This window comes from Semicossyphus pulcher, unplaced genomic scaffold, assembly GCF_022749685.1.
Source record: "Semicossyphus pulcher isolate SPU_LCO1_2020_fin unplaced genomic scaffold, fSemPul1.0.p SCAF_17, whole genome shotgun sequence".
NCBI lineage: Eukaryota > Metazoa > Chordata > Actinopteri > Labriformes > Labridae > Semicossyphus > Semicossyphus pulcher.
In genome coordinates, this window is record NW_027211681.1 from 16,760,630 (window position 1) to 16,785,173 (window position 24,544).

The following is a 24,544-nucleotide window of genomic DNA, read 5'->3' on the forward strand; positions in this document are numbered from 1 at the left end:
TAATTCAAATTTTTGGACACCAAGTTGTATGAAATACTTGCTAGTAGTGTAGTAGATGTAAAGCTATTAGCTTACTCACCGAGTCCCGTGGTCGGAGTTCTGGACAGTTCCGAACGTGGAATAAGTAGTTCCGGTGAGATGCCGGGGTCATGAAACCAAGAAGTTTTACCCTACAAAAACAACGTGCAGGCAATGGTGATCCATTTTCAACACAGAATCATCGTCCTAGGATTTCATATACTGCGCCGTTCTTTTGGCACTATTTTCTCTCTTGACAAATCCAGTATCACTACGCCTGCGGCAGGCCAGTTTCTCAGGTGACGCGACCCATCAGCTGTTTCTAAGAGAACATGCTGGAAATGGTAACTTGGGAGATGACATTTGTTGTCACAGAGGAAAAAATATATCTCAATGGTGTGAATTTGTGATTTTCCTGGCTGTAGTAATAAAAAAATTCCACCGCACGTATTTCATCGTTCACCTTTTCTCCTCTCTGGATTGTGCCTTTAGAGGTCCCATTGGATCCGTTGTTAAAGATAAATCTTCCTCATCACTTTCCTAGTCCGACATGTTTACTTCAACGTTGACGCGCTACTAGGTCGGCTTACCTGAGAAACCGGCCCTCCCGCAGGCATAGTGATACTGGATTGCTCAAGTGGGAAAATAGTGCCAAAAAAACCTAGGACGATCATTTTGTGTTGAAAATGGATCATCGTTGCCAGCGTGTTGTTTTTGTAGGGTAAAACTTTTTGGTTTCACGACCGAACCGGCAAGAACTCCGACCACGGGACTCGGTGAGTGAGCTAGTAGCTTTGCATCCGCTACAGTACCAACAAGTATTTCATACAACTTGGTGTCCAAAAATCTGAACTATCCCTTTAAATAAAGCAAGCATAGACGGTGACAGGAAAAACCTGAAACAGTGTTGCCAGACTGAAAGCACAGTTATATCGTACTGCAGCTTTAAAATTCTACAAATCGTATTTTACCAAAAACTATCGTACATATGTACATATCTACACTAGTTGGTGAAGAAAAGCCTCAGAGGGTTCCACTGTGTGCACTTTCGCATGACAACTTGATGCAAAGAGAGCCAGCGGGTCTGTGACAGAACTCCTGAACATGACAGAACTCCTGAAACTTTTACAGCTGTGCCACACGCTTAGTGCTGTTTTTGAAATAGCCATACACTGCATAAATCCTCGCATATTCGGGGAAGCTGCTTGCAAGCAACACTCGCGCGAGATGCAATGAGTGACAGCTGCATCGCTTAACTGTTATTGTTGGTTTCCTTTTAAAGGGCAAAATTATCGTGCATTTGGCCTTTTTTGGCATTATTGATACTGAGGACAAAATTATCGTACAAATACGTTATCATACATTTGGCAACACTGACCTGAAATAAGTTTATATGTAAGAGACATCATGTAGTTTCTCACTGTACTTATTGCTTACACGTTCTGAGAGAAGTCTGCTTTTTTTTAGAATTATTTAATGGTGTTTCCAGGCAACGCGTGATGCCATAGTGTGTCCCATTCCTCATTTTTCTACAGTTCTCAAACCCTCACGGACTTACGCACTGCACCTCTGACGTCATTAAAGTCTGTGAGGGTTCGGTGCTTTGGCTTTAGGGTGGAGATTGGAATTGGGCTACTAAGTCGCTCCGTCACTGTGCATCACAATCTACATCCCAGGTGTACAAATTTTAGACTAATCGGGGAGTAGCACACAGTAGCAGCATGACTGTAAGAATTGTAGTACATTGCAAGTGTATTATTAAGCTAACTGCTCGACACTATTGAATGTATTATGTATTTTACAGCATGAACTCCAGTACAAGACGTATCCTCAGAATTTTGTTTCACTCCAGTAAATAATATCACAACTTTTCTCTTTTATTGGTCTTTCATCTTAACCTTACTGCCCTTAAAAGATTGGTGAAGGTGATCTTTAGAGCTTCGTTGACATTCACTTGATTGGCATTTTCGACTGATAATACATCACAAATTCTTTAACATAGAAAATGTAAATTCAGTCTAGAAATTTAAGTTTGAGCAACGGATCTGTGACTTTAAAGGTTTCTCAAACATCAAAACACAAGATTTTGGGATGTTATCGCAGTGGAAATAAGCCACAGCTTTCATCAAGGCAATCATAAGGTTAAATGGGGCGACGCCTGCAAACTAGTTCAGGCAGACAACTCGAGCTGCACTGAATCCCACTTGACATACGTCATCTCCACAGTCACCTGAGAGACTCTTCCTCCCAATTCGGCGGTCTATGTAAGCTGCAAGATTGGGGGTGGGGGTTTAAGAGATTATGTCATCACTCCTCAAAATCTGCATGTAAATAATTCTGCGAGGAGTGATGAGGTCGGAGCCTAGACGCCAAACACAAACTTATGCTGCTAAACACACAGGCCATAAGTTGGTCTGAAGTCATTCAAGAGTATTATGTGTTCCCTAGAGATCAAACATGCAGAGTGCATCTCCTTTCGCATGTAAGAAATATGCATATAGCTAATAGAGGTCAAAAACTCCACACGGTACCAAGATAATAATCGTGATGTGCTTTGGAGACACTTGCAAAGTATATTTTGACTTCTGGTTGCAGGAAAAACTCAGGGTCTGACCTTCTAACGCAATATTTGTTTGGGTGAAAAATCAGCTATATGTTCGCTCTGTGTATGCTGAAAAACAAAAATGTGGCATTGTACACAGCCTTGACACTGTAAACAAACCGAGTGCTGTGGAACTAGCAACAGGTAGAAAAGTTGCTTGTCCTTATTGAGGCTATCTTCTGAAGAAGATGCAGACGATCATGAACCTCTAAGATTCCAAATGTGACAACAATTGGCTGTGATGTGTTACATTTAGATATTTAGTAGGGAAAGACAGTGGAAAATGCACTATGTTAGCTTTGTAAGCTAACAGTCAGTAATAGATGAATTTACAGAGAAAAATAACCTTGGTTTTTGGACCAGGTTCTGATCTTAGGTCTGGCATTTGCTGAGGATTAAACCTGAGAGACGTTGATGAAAAGTCCTCAATCCAGAGGTCCAAAGTCGAGGCTTGATAACTTTGCGTCTGCTGCTGGAAGGTATAGGATGCTCAGAAAACCAGCATAGCATGTATGAAATAAAGAAAAAACCTTTGAGTCCAAGAGAAACCTGCAAAACAATTCCTGCATGAGAAATCGACTCTTCTCAAATGCACTCGCTGCACTCCTGAAAATCCTCTGACATTGTCCGGAAGGGGAGTATGAGTGAACACAAATCTCCCAGTTCGTTCACCCCGATGTCACTTCACACACGCACACTTTTTGCCATGACCTTGGGGCATTCAGTGCTATCGCTATAAATTCTAACAAACTACAGCGGCTGTTCCCAGTAAAGGAGCAAGGTAGTAACTTTTCAGAGGCACCTTTTAAGACTTCACGCTGTAAGTATGTGATGCTCAGACTGTGGATTTATTTTATTTCAGTCTAAGTACAGTGTCTGAGATTTAAGGCTAAAGTTGATATTTTTGATTACATTCAAACAAACATGGAAGTTCTGCAAGTTACAGACTTCCAACATCATGTAATGCAACACAGATTAAATTATGACTCATAGTACACAGATATCCACATTTAACCATTCTTTTATTCATTATCATAAAGACAAATATATGTCGACTGTAACACAATACATGCATCAAAGTCCAAGGTATCAACCCTTAAAATATAAAATCCTTTTAGAATATAAAAATAAATAACGGGATATCATATATGGCATTCAGAAATCATCATCCCATTCTAACTTCCACCTGTACATCCATGTGGTTTCACTGGCCTGTACCTTTAGATAATACAATTTTATGGAAACAGGTGAAGCGGATGAATACGTCTGAAACAGTGAAATACAATTGGAGGAAAGTTTGGACCTCAAGGACCTGAACTGCAGAAACGGACGAACCATTTGTAAAGCAGGACACAACAGCAAACCTTTGAATGGGGTTATTAACAGTTTGTCTCCAAGTCATTTTGGGGAGCAGAATTTACACCACAAAAAGCACTAGAGAATCCTTTACTGTGGGAACACTCATGAAAATATTATTAAAATACTTTACAACCACCAAAGAGCTTATCTACAAACACTGGTCACACAGTTGTTCTGTTTATTGCTGTTTAGGCCGTGACAAAAAAAAAACAAGGCAAAAATAAAAAGTGCATTTATTTTACAAGTAACCGATGTTTGGCAAATCCAGCGAGGGACTCAGTGACCCCATAACCCCCCTCACACAACAGAGCAACCACAACCGTAAAAACAAACAGCAAAATATAACATCCAGCAAGTTTCTATGATCACTATTGTTTCTTACATATACACTACGTGTGTAGCACACAATGCACATGGGTTTTGTCCTCAGGAGTCGACTTTGCCGTACGTCCCCTCCGGTGGTCGGTAGCACTTAGGAAAGGCCATCAGCTGCAACATGTTGAAGGCATATTTCCTGCATCTAATATTCTTTTGAACGTTCTCAATGCGACATCCTTCTCTGGTGATCAAATAAGGAGGGCGAAGAAGAATGAAGAAAGAAAAGAAAGGAAAACAAAAAGTAAACATGAATGAGTTTTTGAAATGATACAAATGATTCAAGCTTAAAAATGAGGCTTCAGCCCCAAAACACAATTTAACTTTGTCTGTGAACACAAAGATCACCCACAGTACCCATTTGTGTTCTACTTCAGGTGAATATTTAAATAATGTACTAATAACACTGTTGTGACCAAGTCATCTTTGCTCGAGTCCCAAGTAAGTCTCAAGTGATTTGGTCCAAGTCTCAAGCAAGTCTCGAGTCATTTTCTCTTGGGCAAGTCAAGTCAAGTCGCAGGTTATGTCAAGTCAAGTCGAGTCTTTTTTTCCACCCAAGATCCAGCACTCTTACCTGTAGTATCCGGTCTTTATAAAGAGAAAACACAAGGTGTTAGTAGCCAGTCTAATAATGATATTATTGGCCAATTTATATAACCTGTTCATAAAGTATGACAATGAATTGTATCTGTATTATCTTTGGCACAGACGAAGCCATGATGATGGTCTGGTTAGAGACTGTATTGAGTAGTAACGAGTACGACTGATGAGGCTTCTCTTTGGGGGAAAAACATCAGGTAGCATGGGGCTTTGATGTTGCGTGTTGCCATAGCGAGGAGTCAGCAAGTCATCCAATCATGACAATCACATACCGGGGAGCTTTTTGAGTCGTCCAATCATGATTCCCAGTTTGCGCTGCATACATACTTGATAGTTGGACAGAAACTTTGAATTGTATCAGCTAACATTCAAACTCATGAACACACTCAAGTCATCCGAGTCATCATGCCTCAAGTGAAGTCGAGTCTCAAGTCATTAACTTGCAAGTCCGAATCGAGTCTCAAGTCATTTATTTTTGATAAGTCAAGTTGCAAGTCATCAAAACAGCGACTTCTTGCAGACTTTTTACTGCCAGCCTTCTAGTACAATGTCTGCAAGCCGTCGGCCGATGTGTGAACGCAGCGTGTATTAGTCAGGAACATTCACTGCGAGCTAGACGGCTCGGAGAGATGACGTTTACATCACCTTTTAAACATTAATTTCCTTCAGTTCAGACACAACAAACCAAGCATCAGCTCCAGAGTAGTCCACTCTCTCTCACAAGTTTAAAGACTAAATGTCAGAATGCAGGAGATGCACAGTATACACAGTCACCATGGTAACCTTTAATTGCAGGTGGGAGCGCACAGATGATTTAGATGAGCTTATTGGACTGCTTCTCTGATCTCTGGCTCTGAATGTCCGAACATCAACGGCCTCGTAAAGATGCTTTTTATCACTGTAGTTTTTGACGTGTCTATAATCTAATAAAGCCATACAGCCTCGTGCCAGCCCTGACTTGACCTGACGACAGTGAACAAGTGTTACTACATACAGTGTGACTGGAGTCCTCACAAGTCCAGATGGGGGACACTTTGATTGGGCCTCAATCATCCCCTCCATCCTCCTCCTGCTGCTGCTTCATAGAAAACTAAACTAGCACTGAAGTTTAACGTTAGATTTTTATGAACCAGCTTGCAACTTATTAAAACTGCCTGCTTTGGTGATTTAGTTTTTCAACAGTTCTCCTGTTTTCCCAAAGGCCTCTTCGTAGTAAACAAATCTCCCTCTTCCACTGGGACAGAAGACGTCTTAATAAGCCAAAGTAAATGGTTTCAGTGGAACAGTGCCAGTTGTTTTATGCTTCAGAGGATTTAGTTAAAGAAATAGCAAACATTTTTTCTGTTTTATTACAAATTAGAACACTTTGATATTGTAATTAAAGACCAACCTTCAATGCCAAAAACTACCTTTTAGCCGGGAAGGATCCAGCTCATTTATTCAGGTTTTAGTACTTTAAAGGGCTTTGACACTGTCTTAACTTGCATCTGTTAAAGCTTCAGTCATTTATCAAAGATTATGTTTCTGTTTGAAACTGTAATGTGGTGTGGGGCCAGAGCCAGAGGGTTAGATTTCAGACAGGCGAGAGATGAGTGTTGCCCTCTTGGGCTGTAAGTGTGTTTTACGACAGTTATGTTTGGGCTTTATTTCCAGAAGAAGACACCTCAGTCTTAAATCAGCTCATCTGTGACACAGCCTCAACAAATATTTAACATTACAAGCTTCACTAATTTGCTGCAGGTCTTACTGTTTTTATTGGATTACAACACAGTGTAAAAGTAGTGAGAAGTGGGACCATCTGAATTCTGGCATACCAATTAAGTTTAATGGCTGTGATGGTTTCACCAATTTGGAACTCGATCAACATACAACAGGCCTTCTGTGTGCTACAATAGCTCCTTAAAGGGTGATTTCACTCAAATAACCCAAGTGTCTACAGTACAGTAGTCTGTTCATCACTGCTACAAGTGGGACATTGTTTCTGGAAAGAATTGCTGCTTATGACAAAGGTCATTTTTTTATGCATGAAGAGCCACAAGTCAAATTCCATTCGTTCATAAAATATTTCTTCTGGGGGAGTTGACTGATCATGGAGATGTCATAACCTCTGAGTGAGAATGAAACGATCTGCACGCAGCAGGTGAGTAAGGGAAGGATTTTTCTGTTTGACTCTGTTTTGTTTGGCGGTTTATGACAGAAGTCTGCACAGAAGATAAGAAAACTAAGAGTAAAAGTAAAGTCGGAGTAAGTAAGTCCTCTGTGCTAAGTGTCCATGCATGCTTGTTCACTGTGCATGTGCTGACACAAAAGCAGATTAGTTCAGGACAGGTGTTAAAGAGAAGTCTACGGTGTTACAAAGAAAGAGTTAGAAAATCAGGCCGGTTTTCAATCAATCAATCAAATTTTATTTGTATAGCGCCAAATCATAATCAGAGTTATCTCGAGACACTTTACAAAAAGAGCAGGTCTAGACCGACTCTTTGTTATGTTATTTAAAGAGAGGCCCAACATGAATCACCATGAGTAGCACTTAGCAATATTCGGGACATTGGCAAGGAAAAACTTCCTTTTAACAGGCAGAAACCTCGAGCAGAACCAGACTCATGTTGAACAGCCATCTGCCTTGACTAGGCCCGATTCCCCCCTTCAGGCAAAAGCAAGCAAAGTCCCGATGATGGATCTAAAGCTCCAGATGTTCCTGTGGTGTGAGGTACGTTAGGAGTGATTTTACTTCCAATGATCTGCTTGGAAGAACGTTGTGGCACCGCACTGATTTCAAATCGTAAACATTAAACATGTTCAATATTTACGATCCGACATCCTGTTGGAATGAAATGAAGGCCAATTTGGAAGCAAGCTGACAGAAGAAGGAAGCCACAGCCATGGCCATTGTTTGAGATCTCTGATTGTCGGGACTTATTATTGTTTAGTTTTGTATTTCATTTATTCTTGTCATGACTTAGTCTTGTTTAGTTATGTAATTCATTTGTGTTTCACTGTCATATCACTTCCTGGTTTATTACTGACACAGTCTTGTGTTTGGTTTCAGTGTTTCCTGTTTTATTTTATAGTTTTTGCTCCATGTATGTCAAGCTTTTTTGTTTTTGCCTCGTTTTGTGATTTTGTGTTTCATTAAATCTCCCAAGTCTGCATCTGGGTCTTCTCCCTTTTTGTTTGAACACACAACCGTGCATGGTTTAGCTCTGTAGTAGTTACTAACTTGTTCATCTGTGTCCCCTGCAAAGTTTCGTTGGTGTGTACACCTTGCTGCATGTCCATGTTTGCATTTCTTTTTCCAAGTATGTGATGTCAGATAGATAAATAGGTTTCTCAATTTACGTGTTCTGTACTACTTTCAAGCAATTAAAAAAATGCTTCCTTTAAGGTGTCGAAACAGGGAATCGACTTCTTCACCCATGTTATTTTGTTTCAGTATTATTTGGCGAACTCCTGGGTCTGAGAGAAACTGTACTTTGTGGCAGTGAAGTTGACTTTGAACTTCATATGCTTGTGTATTTCTCAAGTGGCAGTGCATTGAGTTCTGTGAGAAACTGCACAGAGCACACCATACTGAAAAGTCAGAAATAAAGGTCTATATAGTTATATGTTTATGCGTTTATATAATTATTGTCTGGTAATAATTAAGCTGAAAATACAGCTGCTTTAGGAAGAACAACACTGCAAGGTGAATGATGTGGCTGTCAGCAGCGTTGCAGAAGTGTTTTACTCCCACAAAGCATGTTTGGAAAATTAAATACAGCGCCAGATGTGAACATTACTCACATCTGAATATGAACGTCATATAATGCAACTGACAACGATGTTTGTGTTTGCTAATTGTGTATCACTTTGCCGAAGAGCTCCCCTGTTGTCCAAACGCCATGAAAAACAGATCAGTAAGCTTCATCGTTGCGCTGCACTTTTAATGGACTTCTGTCGCTGTGAAGAACACAGACACTTTTGAATATTTAGAGCCAGTCCGACATACATCATCCTATTGCCCAAAACACTTTGCAGTGCAATAAATGTGTATTAATCTGCAGCTGGAAGTAGCCCCCTTAAAAATATGCTTTTTATTTCTGTTTGTTGCGAAAAGTTTTGTTGAGTTTTTTATATAAATAAAAGTGTACAATTGGGACCTTTTCTTTTTTTTAAATATTGACATGTTAAAGTGGAAGTAATAATGGCTATATGATTAATGAAGATTAATGCCGGGCTTATCCATTAACACTAAAATGAAGATAAAGTAACTTAACTTCTGTTGTGTATGCTTTAGTTATGCAGTTGGTGTGAACTTTACTTAAAGCCCCCCTCCAGTGAAAATCAAGTGTTTAACCTTGTAAACATCTCCATGTGGTGTTCTTCATGTGCTACAAGACATATCAGGGACAACATGAGCAGTCATCTCCATGGCTGGGCCTGTCTGCTTTTAAACTGCAGTGTACCAAGGACAGGCCGAACAACACATTTTCAGATTTCAGGTTTGAGACGTCACAAACCTAAGGAACCAATCCCATTAATGGACGGGGCGACGCTATGCATATCATTATGTGTAACCTATGGCAACCACTCAGGCGATGCGCGAGCCAGCTGTAACCGTCATTATAATTTTAGCAAACTCACTACTGACTACTAACGTTAACGTTACTACTGCTAATAACTACATTTCAAGCTAGCTAAGTTTCAACTAGTTGCCACTAAATGATGGCAGAGACGCGTTTAGTTTTCACGACAGAGGGGGCGGTTGTAAATTTGCATAGTGGGCGCGGACTATGCAGGAATTTTTAATGAGGCAGAAGGAGGAGATGCCTCGGGAGGATTTTTACAAGGTGATTAAACATATTTTGCAGAAAAAACATAACAGACACAATTTATTATTTCAAGCAGAGCATTTTATATGTCTTAAAACACGACTGGAGCTGGACTTTAAGCATTACTCTGGAGAAAGTTTGTTCTTGTTACATTTTAAAAACTAACTAGCTTATTATCAAAATGAAATAAATTCCTCCCAACCCCTCAGGGATTAACACCACGCAGCTTGAGGTCGATATTAAAGCACTCATGCTTTTTACCCTTAAAAGAGAAAGCCAATCAAACCCTACCACCACCACTCTCAAAAGAAACATCGCAAACATGGAAAAAAAGAAGTGAGCCTAGATGGCATTGTCAGCAATTTATTGATATTTTGCAAGCAGAAAAACAAGACTTAAAATGAGCCACACAACCAGTAAGTGGGAGCTAACGAGCAGCAGGGCAATGGGGTAAAAGTGTCGTGACGCTGGTTTGTTCTCTGTCACGGCGCCAGCCTCAGGATCCTCCCACTGCCCAACGTCTCCCTGGGTCAGCCGACTGCAGGGGCGCCCGTCAGAGTGAAACAGAACGGACAGAGACAGATTAAAACACGGCGGTGTTAGTACAGTCTAGATGCAGTCTAAGTGGGACTTCTGGCACAGACTGATCACTTGAGAGACAGCGCAGGCTGCTACCACAAGGCCCACTTAGACACAGAGCCTGAAAAAGCCACAGACACACGAAGCAGAGACGTGAGAGAGACAGGCTCACGGTAAGCTTAGATGGCAGAGGATGGAGAGCGGAGGCATGCAGAAAGGGTTAATGAAGAATGTGTTTCCATTACATCTGATCCCGGTGATATGCAGTCACTGAAGTGTAGAGCGGAAGCATCGCGCTTACGGTAGGGATGTATCAGGTTTCCTTGTGAAACGTGACGCTTGTTTGCTGTACTGTAGACTTGACTCGCTGCCAACTCTTCCAGTTCACCTCAGCTCAACACTAAACGAATGTTCTTCTCAAACACAAACTGATCCTCCAACTACAACGTTTTAATTAGACCGACAGGCTTAGTTCATTTAGCAGAAAACAGACCTGTTTACAGAGCTTAAACAACTTAATCAGAGTTATTGTTCTCCATCAAAGGGTCCCTTCATTGTGCCTAAAGGGCATTAATAAGGGCTACTTAAAGGCACTGTTATGAGTTTATAGTAAGTGGTTACAAAGCAGACTCAATGTAATACTGACGCCTCCATATGAACTACTATAGCCAACAAGATGGACTATTTCCATCCATCCATTATCTACACCGCTTATCCTGTTGCCCCCCAATCCTGCCTGTCAATCACAGGGCTGACAGATACACACAGACCAGAAATTACACTCACATTCACACCTACGGATAAGAGTCACCAATGAACCTAACGAGCATGACTTTGGACTGTGGGAGGAAGCCCGGGTACCCAGAGGGAACCCACGCATGCACAGGGAGAACATGCAAGGGGCCCCTGCTGGCGGAAAACAGGATTCAAACGGGAAACCTTCTTGCTGTACAGTGCTTACCACTGTACCACTACGCCGCCCCTTGACTCTTTCTATCTAGTTCTTTTTTAATGCTTCTCATCACTGCCACTGTGTCGGTGCCCGATGAAGCCATTTGCAGCTCGCAGACCGCGAGTGCTTACTCTTTTAAAAAAGGACGATCTTTGTACGGATCATTTACGTAATGTTGTCGGACACCTGGAGTAACAATCTGAGCTGTCAGTGGCAAAAACAAGCACTTTTAGCGGACGTGCTTTGAACTGGCAAAATTGCCCCAGTCCGTATCGCATCCACGGTGGACACCACCTACTGGACCGATTCCAAAAGTTTTTGTTCCTATGAGTCATTTTGACACCCAAGTTTGTAAAAATAGGGCCCAGGCTTAAAAAACGTCTCCTTTAAGACATTTAAAATAAAGCAGGATGACATTTTTTGTTTGAGAATACTACACACATGTACATTGTCTCAGTTAAGAGGTAAGAAGCATTGCTTTGTTCGGCAAAATTGCCACAAAATGAATGTTTAACGTTAGCGAAATGTTTGTTTTCTTACATCACATGCATTTATGAATATTGCTCTACTTGACTACATCTGAATGTGAAATCAACAGTATGATAAACCCTAGACATAAAACACTGGCTCTAACAAGTAAATGTATGACTAAAGGCACCACATATAACACTGAAGAATGCAGCACCTGCATTAAGACCGTGAAATACTGCTGCACTGTTCTTTCACCTCCCCACGGGAGCCGTATGACGTGTGCTCAACTGTTTCAGACATGTGTTAATAATAGTTGGAGATGCACTGCCTTAGAGGAACAGTTGGTGTAACATTAGCCTTATTAAACAGATAGATTTTGGTGACAGTCACAGGTACAAGAAACACCGAGGGTGAGATCCATGCATCACTAATTCTTTAACATTCTACAAATTGATGATGCATATTTCTGCATATTAAAGATCTGATGAGCATGAATCAACACTAAGCAGTGTTTTAGTGTCTATAAATTTACCAAGTGAAGATAAAGCTGTATCTATAGTTTGGTTATGAAACGTCCTGTTCTCTTATTCATCTCACACAGCTGCCATCAGGTCATTACCACAGGCGCTTCAGATGTGCACTTCACCAACGGCCTTACAAAAGTTCTGAAATGAGGATTCTCAGATTCGACCAGATGCAGATGAAGATGTTTACCCTGCTGGCCAACACACACATTAAAGGCAGCAGTGTCCCTGCAGCAATCATAGGAACATGCATGGCTGCCTTTGAATGTTTGAGGAGAGGTGGTGATGGTGGAGGGAACACATGATGATCTGTATACGGGCATCACACAGTGATAAGCTCGATGTTTTGATGTGTGCGATGGACGTCAGCTTTTACTTACATGTGGTGCAGGTGCAGGTTATTACTTTAGTCATGTTACTTGTTTCTTTAAGGGTTAAAGAAACAAGGACATATTCTGCAATCTTTATATGGGAGGTCTGTAAACAAAACTACCTCCAGTAGTGTCGAGCCATGCTGATAGTTTTAGCTTCATGAGCTCAGATTTTGAGATATCTCACCAGATAACTCAGCCGGGAGTCAAACACAATGGAGGTGAACAGTATCTTATCTGTGCTCCACAAAGCAATTTGTGTCGAATTGTCAAAAGCTCTGAAAATAACTTTTCTTTTGGAGTAACCATTAATTATCCTGGAAAGACAACTTGCTATTTAATTTTTCGTCACATTTTTTTTGGCATTTATTATACACTTAAAACATTCAGCGGGGAATCACTACAGGATTGCACGGGTTTTACGCCCGCAAAACCCGTGTAAATGACACATTCTCAAAGCACACGCAAAGTGCGCCGCAGAGCAAACAGCATCTCTGTGCTCTGGTGCTGTCTGCACATATTTAAATGAGTCATTATGCAGGCATTTGGGACAAATTTGGCCCCTTTCTTTGCAAATGAGCCTCGTGGCAAAAAGCACCTAATTCACAAGCGCCAGTGTAGCTGAGTCAATATTTTATTTTGAAAATATTGTTATTTTATTTTGATGAACTTTTTAAAAACCTATATGTGATATTCTTTGCCATCATTTAAGGTGATTATTTTTTCTGTGTACTGTCAACCTTACATGAGTAAGTGAACATGTTTTTTATATATAGTTCCGGGTAACCTGTTGTAGCTGGGGGGCCTTTAATTAATGAGACACACGGGGCACGTGAGTGACGAAGCTGCATGTTCCTGGCAAACGTTGTGAAGCTTGTGCTATGGGTAGTAGAGCTGTGATGCCCTCTCCCATATTGTTTAAGCTAGCAAGTTGTAAAAGTAATTTAAGCTGCTCTAAACTGCATAAAATGCAGCGTTAAATTGTTGTTAACGTGTACGTGACTTTTGATATACATTTGGTCAGCGAAAGGGTCTGTTAATCTTTAACATGCGTCGAATGTTCTACCTCATTTGCATATTGTCCGACTCGCTACAGGAGACAGAGAGAGAGCCTGCCACTGCCAGTGTGTTTGTTAATTGTATTTTATGTTTGTTAATTGAACACTTTATGAGATGGACTGCACTGTTTAAGTAGCCTATAAAAGGGGAAATAACCTCTGTATTTAATATGTATTTTATTTTCCTCTCCTGGAGAGGTGTTTACATTCACATGTACATTGATAGGTGAGGCATTTGATGAGAATGTGTTTTATTTAAGTACATATAATGTAATATAATCTGTTATTTTATTTAAATGTTTAACAAATACATATTTTTGTAAACAACTGTAGATGCATATATATTTTTAATGTGCATATATTTTGACTTGAAACAGAATATTGTTATATATTTACTTTGAGACACTAAAAAAAATGTTGGGCAGCTTCTGCTACGGAGACAAAGAGAGAGCCTACCACTGCCAGTGTGTGTGTAAATTGTGCCCTGTGCTGCTTTCATAGAAAATAAACGTGCAGATCCTGATTCCTGGTGTGGGTCGTATTCTTCAGCCTGTCAGAGACAATCTCAAAGCTGCTACACCGGCGCTAACAGCACCATGCAGTTAAAGTGAAATTAATACCGCCTGCAGAGAGCTGGTGGTAACTGCGGCGCATTATTACAAGGGCTGTCACTCTCTGAGTTTACAGTGATCATGACAACAACTTCACATTTTGTGTGATTAAAAAATGCATTTGTCTGTTAATAATAAGTTGTCATTATTATTATAATCGGAAGACCAATCAGTCCGGGCTGTGCGAGGCTCAACCCCAACACACGGGCACACTTTGTCCACATCTGTGGAGACGGTCTGTTACGCAGGACAGGGATTATTATATGGATGAGCTGCTGCTGTGCTCTCGTCTAAAACAAATGAAGCTGCGTTACAGACAGTTAAACTAGTAAACACTTGTTGAGTCTGGACATTACAATAAACTGTTCAAAGAGCTGCCCCCTCCTCGTCGATCTGTGCATGAAGTTGGGATCCATCAATGTGCGCTCAACTACTGCCTGAGAGCGCAGCACCACGCAGCAGAGAGTGGAGGGACAGCTTCTCTCCACAATCAGACATAAAACAAGAGCAAACTGCACGAATCTGCAAAACCTAATGGTCGTGTTTGCTAACATCATTAGTGCAATCTGCCTTGTGAATCGCACCTTGAGAAGGGGCAGATAGCGGGGGCAAACGATTTATGGAGCTAGCATCTGCCGCAATTCATTCTTAGTGCATTCCCCCTTCAATGTTTTTCACACTACATGTCACATTGGTACACACACTCATACAGTGATGGCAGTGGCTGCTAACCTGCCCATCAGTATCTAATTTAGCACATTCACACACACACACACACACACACACACACACACACACACACACACACACGCTGATAGCTTTGTATTTGGGAGCGTGTGGGGTCCAGCGTTTTGCCTAAAAGCTTTTTAACAAGCAGACTAAAGGAGCAGGGGATTGAACTGTGAATTTTAATTTTAGTGGACATCCGCCTCACCTCCTGAGCCACATCCACCCCAATTGAAACAAAACTACCTGCATGGATTCGTACTTCTTTACCAATGTATGTATGTATCTTTTGATGCGTGACTTTTTAGAAGCGGCACGTTTGGGATGGCTAGAAAAATAACCTGCACCTATAACAGCTTTATACTATTTATTATCATGATCTTACCTTCGCATACAGTCGAGAGCGCGGATGAAGAAATCCTTGCTGAGCTGGTGTTCATCACGTAGGAGAGCACACTGCTCTAATGTGACAGACATGGATGTCCGGTCTTTGGCACTTTTACAGCTGGTGAACCTGATGCCATTTAACCTCCGGCAGATCTGGCGGGGGAAAAAAACACTGAAACTGTTTACATGCATCATGCAAAGTGTTTCTTTTTGGTTAAAAGTGACTCATCTTAAAAGGAGACTGCCTTCTTTAACATGTGGATTTTACCCCCTCAAAACTACGGCCTTGAAACACTCGCTCGTGCTATAGTTGACAGGATGCTAACACGCTACACTGACATACCAAACGTATTAATTTCAGCACAGAGCTGCTAGCACGGCTGTAGTCATGTTATAACACATTCCTGCAGTGACTGTGAGTCACAAGCCCAGCAGGAACATGTGAAACACTTCATTAACACGCACTCACACAGACACGTTTATAAAGTATCATCTACTGAAGACAATCCATCACGCTCAGGCACTTCCTCTGTGTTCGGCTCAGCGCCAATAAAACCCATGTAAATTTGATACTAGACTACATCTGCGTTCTTGTTTACACATCACAGCTACCTTGGTTATGCAACAGAAAGTTTATTTATATTAAACTTCCTTGTCAAGGAGAGAAAGTTACAATGACAACACTGCTCACCGTTCCAGCAATCCACAGTATCTCCACATTCTTTCTCTTCTTCGTAACTACATTCTGGCCCAGGGTTTCAAGTAATTCCTTTATGTCAGTCTGTGTCTGGAAACACGGTAGACCTGTTCACAGAAAACACAGTGCCAGTGAGAGGTTTTTTCGTTTTTGTTTGGTTCTGGTAGATGGAAGAATTCCCGAGGACTGGCTGCCACTCAAGGCTGAATACAGATTCTGTTTGATGAGTGTGTGTTAGCAGTAAAAAGGGAATCTATTTACTTCCCACACTTTGCTTTAGATGATTCAATTAAAAGAGTCGCTTCTAACAGATAAGACAACAATGAATGGTCCTGATTGCAATGCATATTAAAACTAGTTTCCCTCCGGTTTTCAAAGTCTTGCAAAGATAAATCCTATTAATGTTTGGTAAAAGAAATCAAAATGTTGTGCACTTACATTCTAATGGCACCTTTTCACTTAATGATTTGTAATAGGCTTCTAACATCTCAAAGTTCTTCTGGTTTATTCTCTCTTGTAAAGAGATATCGCCGAACCTGAGAGGAGGTCACAGACAAAAAGAAAGAATGTAATCAAACATAGAAAAAGCTAATTATTATTTGAATTTAATATCTGGACACAGCTGCTCTGCAAGAATGAACTCTTGTTCTTTATGTAAACTTCATTACTGTAAGACCGCACTGGCCCAGGTTAACATGTTCACACAAAGAGCGGATTGGAAGTTGTACAGAGTGAACAAAGAGCTTTCGCAGTACCTCTCTGCTATAGTTTGCTGTTCATTGATGCCCACGTTAAACAGCACCGGGAACACTCGTAGAGGCTTGCCCTCCTTGATCTCCTCTGGCAAGGCCTGAAAAACCAGTCGTGGTAATGGCACTTCAACAGTGAAGTGGTCTCTGAATGCAGGGAGAGAAATGGAAGGTTAAAAAAAGATTAGAGAGAAATGCAATACGTTTTGCAAAGCGGTACAATTTGACACGTTTGCGAAGTTGTACAATTTGACAGGCCCGTGCAAGCTGATGGTGTGTGTGCATAAGAGAGTGTAAGTGTGTGAGATAGATCGCCTTACACACTGACTTAGAGGGGGTGCGGCAAAAGGATCATCTTATCACACTTGGCACAATTCAAACATTAACACATAAAGTGGCTTGACCTTGTTTTGGGACCTTTAAGTGAATGATTTGCCTGTGTTGCAGGGAGAGGGAGAGAAACCAACAGCAAATGATTTATTCACTCCAATGTGGACTGAAGTTCTCCAAGATTAAAGTCAATATACTTCTTTATAATAATAATAATAATAATAATAATAAGACTTTATTAAGGACACAACGTGTGGTCCATAGCAAGGGGCTGCATGGTACAGTTTTAAAACTTTGTTCCACTTGGCAACTCATTGGGGGCTTTCTCTGGCCCGGACAGCACACACCAGCAGACCCTTGAACACTGAGCCTTGCTATAATCTTGATACACAAACAAACACACAGACATGTCCTTTTATAGAGATGTGCCTCCAAAGTGCCCTGATAACTTATATGGTCAGAGAGCTTTATAAGAAAATATACAAATCTATTCCCTAAAGTCTGGAGTTTGATTCACAGGCTGCACTGCTGGAGCAGAAAACAGCTTCTTGCAGCTTCTTGCAAAAGACGACATGGCTGCAACTGCATCCAGTTACAGAACAGATAAGAGAATGGACAATTCTCAACCCATTGGCAAAGCAAGACAATGCAATGGAACAACCCATACATCTGCATACAGTTTCCCTCTGGGGTTAGGATGGGAGCAGAGAATGCCTAATTCAGATTAGTCAACATCCTGTATACACACTAGGAAGGTTCTGGCACACGTGCCCCCTTCTCCTATCCAGCCATAATCTCTCTTTTCTGTCTGTTCTTTACAGCAGTGACTGTAGAAGCTAGCATGGAGACAGGCGAACCCAAACCTGCTGATGACACAGTTTCATCATGAAGATAATTCTGAGCATTGCCTGGTAGTAGATGAGTTTGTCAAAGGGTGTGATGAGGCCCTCCTCTAATTAAATGCCACACAGACCAAGGATGTAGTTTAATTTAGCAGGAAATCATGGCTGCCATCCGCTTGGAATTTGTAGATTTGATGACAACACAAAATTTGATGCAAATGCTGATCTGTTTATAAGAAGGGGCAGCAGCGTTCCTTTTGTCCCGACCAGACAGAGTTTGGTTATTGCAGTAACCGTTTAACAGTTAACTGTTTTTGCAGAAGCAATCTTAATGCTTCGAGTTGAAAAAACTCGGGGAAGAAACTCACCAGACTTCACAGTTTACTTTAAATCTTTCCATTACCAACTTTTCTGTTGTCATGGGGTAAAACTCAAATATTTTTACACCAATGATCAAAGTAGGAAATTACACAGCGGCAGCATAGATAGAGAGTGTTAATTTTGTTTCGTTCTCTTTGGCGGCACCTATGGTGATAAACTGTAATTGCAGCAGCACATATCGCAGCAGATATCCAGACAGTGTCGCATGTGTGACGTCCACGGTCGGCTCCGGTTGTAACTCTTGATTTTCCTCGCTGACGGTCGCTTTCCTTTTTAGACTGTTTGCCTTCATCTGAGCGTCCAGTTTGTTTCTTTTTCTTTGGATTTTCACTTATTTTTGAAGTTGTATCTGTAGTCATCCATCTTTTCTTTGTTTGTTCAGCCAAAGTAGATAACTGTTTACTCGCAACACTTGCAGAGACCGGAAAAGCAGCCGCTTAGCTCCGCCTACCCTCTCTGGCAGACCAACCACTGCTGGCTGATGGAAAACGCGTCACTAACTGGGCGCCGCTTGGGATTTTTTCCATGAAAGTTGCCCCAGACACCCAGTCTGTAATACTGCAGATGCAAAGGCTTTCATCAGCGGGTCATAGGCTCAATCACCATTGTGTTACCTCATTCGGCGATAGATAGTGACTTAACAGACATTTATTTAAATGGAAATCTTCAAGATTATTACTTTAACAAGAGAACTTGACCGAAACATCATCAGTTCATTGTAATTATTTAAAGTGCACCAAATGAACATGGTATCCACTCTTCACATAATCGGCACCATATTACATCATCATTTTGCCAGAGCCTTTCAAAGAAACGAGTCGTATCTCAGACCCTTTCTTAGAATTTAGAAGAAGGAGGAGATAAGGTCTCACCGCCGGCCACACACTGAAGGCTGGAGGTCACTGAGGTCATCTGTTTTAGCCTCTGTTATCTGGAAGGCGACTCTCCGCAGATCTGAGATTCCAACCTCCATGTCCTCCAGCATCCCGATCTCTTCACCTTAAACAGTTTGTTAAGACACATTAGAAGTAGTGACTTCATGCTGACTCATCATCTGTTTACTAGTTGCTCATATCGAGGTGAGCTTGTCTGGAAGGTTTTAAAATGTTAAAAGGGTTAACTTGATAATGAATGTCATTAGGAAACTGCCCATACACTGCAGAGGAATTACTTCAATGGAAACATGGATCATAAAAAGAAAGAGTTTGACCCGGGCGGCCTGAGTGAGAACTTTGATCAGGGTGTTTATCAGAACAGATTCACAAATAACTTCCAAGCACCTCTCTTGAAATCAATCCGCTGTTTCTTTATTGTTCTGATAAAGATGTATCAAAGAAATGTTGAACCTGCAATAAAAGCGACGTGCCAAAAATGTTCTGAGGGGACTCACTAGCTCGCTACGTGTCATGATTTGCAACAGCCTCACACTCACTCATTGCATCAGCCGGGCTCAAACAACCCCAAACCCCTCTGTTAGGTTGTGTCCTCTCAACAAGGCAAATTAAAGGGAGCAGCTGCCTTTGAGCTAGCCAGTTCTGATTTGACTCTTACACATCTACTCACTGTAGGTGCTGAGCAGGCTCTCAAACTGGGCCACCAGGCCGACCAGGTGGAGCTGCCTCAGGAAGCCTTTGTCCTGCATTCCTGCATACAGCCTCATGACAAAACCACACGCCAAAGCCGCCAGCTGTTAGAAAAAACACACAAAAGACAAATATGAAAATTTCAACCATATCGCCTGTAAGTGAAGAGCCGGGCAGAGTATACACGTAAACCGGGAAGCCCAGAATATGCAGGGTCTGACACAATCCAGCTGCAATAGAAGGTGAGGAGGTGTCATAGCACAACATTTGGGTTGTTGACATGCTCTAAACATAACAAACAGGAGTCGGCTCATGAAGCAGAATCTGTAGGAGGATATTTGACTATCGGTGGTGTGCTGGTTTCCGTTTTTCCTTTGGTCCACTTTGATTGCACGCATCAAACAGTCTGGGTAGATAGCAAGAGATTGAACAAATGACAACAACAACCTCTTAGCTGAACTTCAAACAATGACCGGAGTTCAGAAAAGGAAGTCCTGGCCCTGTTCTAGCTAAAGCGGAAGCTACAAAAAATATTGGCTGAGATTTTAAGGAGTGTTGTTCTTGATAGTCTGTTTAATCTTAATTTGTCGAGGTAAGTTGCGTCTTAAAAGTGTTATCTTTGCCTCATGACGCAAAGACAAACGAAAGATCAAGATATTAAACACATGTGTCTGTTTTATAGGCCTTTAAACGAGCCAGGAGAAAACCCTTCTCCTGAGAGGCAGTAAATAAAGGTTTGTTATTGTCTCAGTGTTGCCACCTACTGCCTGACTGAAGACCACGTCTCGCCTCTGTTGGAGGAGGAAGCCCTGTGGGATGCTGCAGGCTGCCTCCTGCAGGAGCACAAAGGTCATGGCTCTCTTCGCCTTCTCCACCACCTCCATCACACACTCCTTTAGCCTGGTCACCAGAGGACGCAGCTGCTCCCTCCAGTCACCTGCGGAAAAAAAACAGGCGTAGGCACAGATGAAATGACAGTGACAATGTTTTTGTCGATTAAAACCTGTGCACTCAGCCAGAAACAGCACATAGCTTATCTGTGCGATGGAACAGGTTCAACAATTCAAATGTTTCCCAGAAACTGGGGAGTTACAGGAAAAAAAAAAAAAAAATACAACAACGAAACCGAAACTCTTGAGCGAGGCACAGCTTAAAATGGAACACGATTACATCCCTGTGATACTTATTTTAAGCACTGTTGTCTTTTTAAATACACCATGTATGTGCCACAGGGCAGATTGCACAATGCATAGTGAAGTAAAACTATATGTCAGAGGTTGTTAAAATGGCAATAGATGATTATAATAAATACCCTCTAAACCAGTCACATCCCCGGTCTCTTTGCTCCAAAACAGCTGTGACGACCGGTGAAGTATGACAACAATAGCTCCAAACTCCTCCAGGAAATCATATTGTTGTCTGGTGATGGCACGGCGTGAACACACGGCGCCCCGATCCTGCAGCTAAAGCCAGATGGTGTGAGCTTTTTCAAGCTTAATTAGCAGCATGATGACGGAAATAAATTATTTTAACAAATAGTTTGCTGAAGCCGTTTATATGATCGTATCAATCTGACGCTATTCCAGGCATAATTCTACAGCACATTACGTCCTAAATGATCACATTATATTGTAATTGATGTGACACACCAGCATTTGCATCATAATTTATATCGAGTATAATGGGTTTTTTTTAAGATAGGTAAGGAGGAAATGATGCACAGAATTAATGAGCCCTGCTTAAACATGCAAAATATGAAGTGTGACGTGTGCAGAGTTGTGTGTGGTTGTTTTGTCACTTTCATGTTATTTAAACAACGAACAGGAGTGTGTGGAGGCTCTGTTGTGGAACTCGTTGAACGAGAAGCTGCAGGTTTATCAACATGTCTGTGCCGCTGTCTTCACACAGTGAACAGATTTACTGAACTGAAGGTGTAAGCATGCAGTACAAACGGCTGTGGACAATCATTCACCCATTTCTGGATTCCTCGGACTGCCTTAGCTAGCTAGCAGTTAACTTTGGCACTGAAATGACTGAAGATACCACACAGACAGGCAAAGTGAATTTGAAGGACAAGGGTCAAACTGCACGTAATGAGCTCTAAACTGGTTGTTACTTCACCTTGAAAGGACGGCCCCTTTCATCTATTGCCAAAATGTCTTATAGCTAGCTCTCTCTGTTCTGTCAGTCATTAAGATAATCATGAAATCGCCTCTCTACTTCCTTAATGTGCTAAAAGTCCTGTTAAACTGGATGTTTGGGTGAAACAAAGCACAGGCATGTTTGAGACAAAGTGAATGCTTGTGCTCCACTTGACAGTTAAGGTGTGACAATTGTTATTATTAATTCTTGCACTACTTTTATGTGTCTGATACTTTTACTGCAGCTGATCGGCAGCTCCAGAGTTTTCATGAATCATTAGAGACTGGAATCACTCTTTATTTGTATATTCTAACACTAAAAGCAGCTGATGATATCCTTAAATAGCGGTACGCCTGGTCTCGACCTGGCTAGCATGTATCTGTTTAGTTAGGGAATGAAAGGAAACATCTGACATCTAAACATCTGCTGAATTCCCTGTCTTGCTGTTCCCTGATTGTATCTATTTGTGGCTGTGTAAGATCTATAACTGTGACATGACAATGATAAAACTGTAAACAGCGAACAGCTTCAACTGCTTGGTAGCAACATGAATTACAAGCCTGTTGTTTTCTAGTCATGTCCACCATCTCCCCCGCAATACACGTCATGGATGAGATAAATAAACCTGGTATGGAGGAAGAGTGCAGGATGGGTTTCAGACCATGGTGACCTGTGTTTTTTCCTGTGCTCTATCAATGATCTTTTTTAACTTATTTGTTAAAGCCATTGTTTTTTTCTATCTCTGCACATGACCCTGTATTGTATGTGTATTGTGTATGTGCCGGCTGACGTACTGCAGAACTTGCAGGGAAAATAGGAAACGAAATAGGCTTAGACTGCCGGGGTCTGACGCACCTAGCTCCATCATTACTATGCTGTTCTCGCTAATATTACACATTTTTACCATAAGTCTGTATTATCTGTTGTTGTTGTAGTTGCTGTTACAAGAACATATGTTGTTGTTGCTCTCTCTGCCTGTCTCTCTCCTGCCTCTCCCTCTATCCCACTTAATCGGCCCATCGAGTCGAGGCAGATGGCTGTTCAACGTGAGCCTGGTTTCTGCCTGTTAGGAGGACGTTTTTCTTGCCACTGCTGCCGAATGTTGTTACTCATGGTGGATCTCTCTCTAAATAACATAAAACAGAGCAAACTATTTTGATAGATTGATTGGAACAAGGGCTCTTTGCTCTGCTGGCTGTAAATCGCCTCTTTGAAATCTGACCCTATTTGTAGTTGCAGGCATTACAATTACCTTTATAGAGACGTCAACATTCTCACTGATAGTCTGGTTCGATTTGAAGGTCACATGGAGGCATCAGTGCTAAATTAAGACTGTATCACAGCAGTTTGAAATTCACTAGGTTTAACACTAACTAAAATACTGTCATAATACACTGATCCGAAAGTAATCTCAGGCTTTAGCTGTTCTGATTATGTCCTATTCCATCTTGTGTATTCCATTGTGAGTCCTTGTGAACATAGGCACACATTCAGTATGCACACTGACCTCTTTGAGTGGACTCAAATGTGTTACGCTGCACACTCAAAACCTGCTTAGAAATAGTATGTAGGAGTCGGGACACAGCTACAAAGTGTGATTTCATGCCGTCTTATTATGTTTCAGTCTGATCTCCTCAGTAGCCAACAGGGGGCAGTGTTGGTTAAGTTATCAGCCAGATGAGATATCCCACCAAGCAATCTGTTCTACTTCAACATATTGAGAAGTTCTTGTGTGGTGATGGGGACACACACACATGCACGCACGCGCACACACACAAAACAAACAAGCAGCGTTTGATATGACCACGAATGTACAGCACATCCTCCTCGCCCTTGCCTTGTCAGAGAAGTCATGTCTTATCTCATTCTGCAAATACCGCCTCTGCACAGAGGAGGAGGAAACAGACCTCCAGCTGTAATTTCTTCACTACCCCACCTGTCCAAACACCCAAACCCCCACTACGCCTTGTCATCAAACGCCCGGGCTTCACCAATCTCCTCCAGCAGATAAAGCCCCTCTCATTATTCTGTCCATGTTTGTATTTATCCAAGCAGATGACCGCTTGCTCGGCGCCTGTTCATCGTCTTCATAAAGGTTTCTCGGGGAGGTGGGGGTCGAGCTTATCTCTCTCACAGAACAGCGGGCGAATGGCTTTGTTGTCACCTGCCAGACGCACACAGACACACGTGCACACGCAGGCACGAAATGATACAAAGGCACCAACACTTGCACAGAAGCCTGAGTGTGCATTGGCCTGTGACACACTCTCTCACACACACACACACACACACACACACACACACACACACACACACACACACACACACACACACACACACACACACACACACACACAGAGCCTCTCCTTGTCGCCT

General features: G+C 41.7%; 1 protein-coding gene across 6 annotated transcripts in view; it reads right to left on the bottom strand.

Annotated features, from left to right (window-relative positions):
- Positions 1-3,625: 3,625 nt before the first annotated feature.
- Positions 3,626-24,544, bottom strand: part of inpp4b (inositol polyphosphate-4-phosphatase type II B) — a 138,481-nt gene continuing 117,562 nt past the window's right edge. For 5 of the 6 annotated variants that reach the window (XM_069666289.1, XM_069666283.1, XM_069666284.1 and 2 more), the window contains 8 exons: positions 20,791-20,963; positions 20,007-20,130; positions 19,316-19,442; positions 16,897-17,037; positions 16,580-16,677; positions 16,136-16,248; positions 15,443-15,597; positions 9,706-10,303 (listed from right to left, as the gene is read on the bottom strand). In XM_069666289.1, coding sequence (XP_069522390.1) covers positions 10,129-10,303; positions 15,443-15,597; positions 16,136-16,248; positions 16,580-16,677; positions 16,897-17,037; positions 19,316-19,442; positions 20,007-20,130; positions 20,791-20,963 — 1,106 coding nt within the window. In that variant the 3' untranslated portion in view covers positions 9,706-10,128. Of the gene's footprint in view, positions 4,539-9,705; positions 10,304-15,442; positions 15,598-16,135; positions 16,249-16,579; positions 16,678-16,896; positions 17,038-19,315; positions 19,443-20,006; positions 20,131-20,790; positions 20,964-24,544 lie in introns of those variants that run through there. The other variant, XM_069666285.1, reaches the window with a different exon arrangement.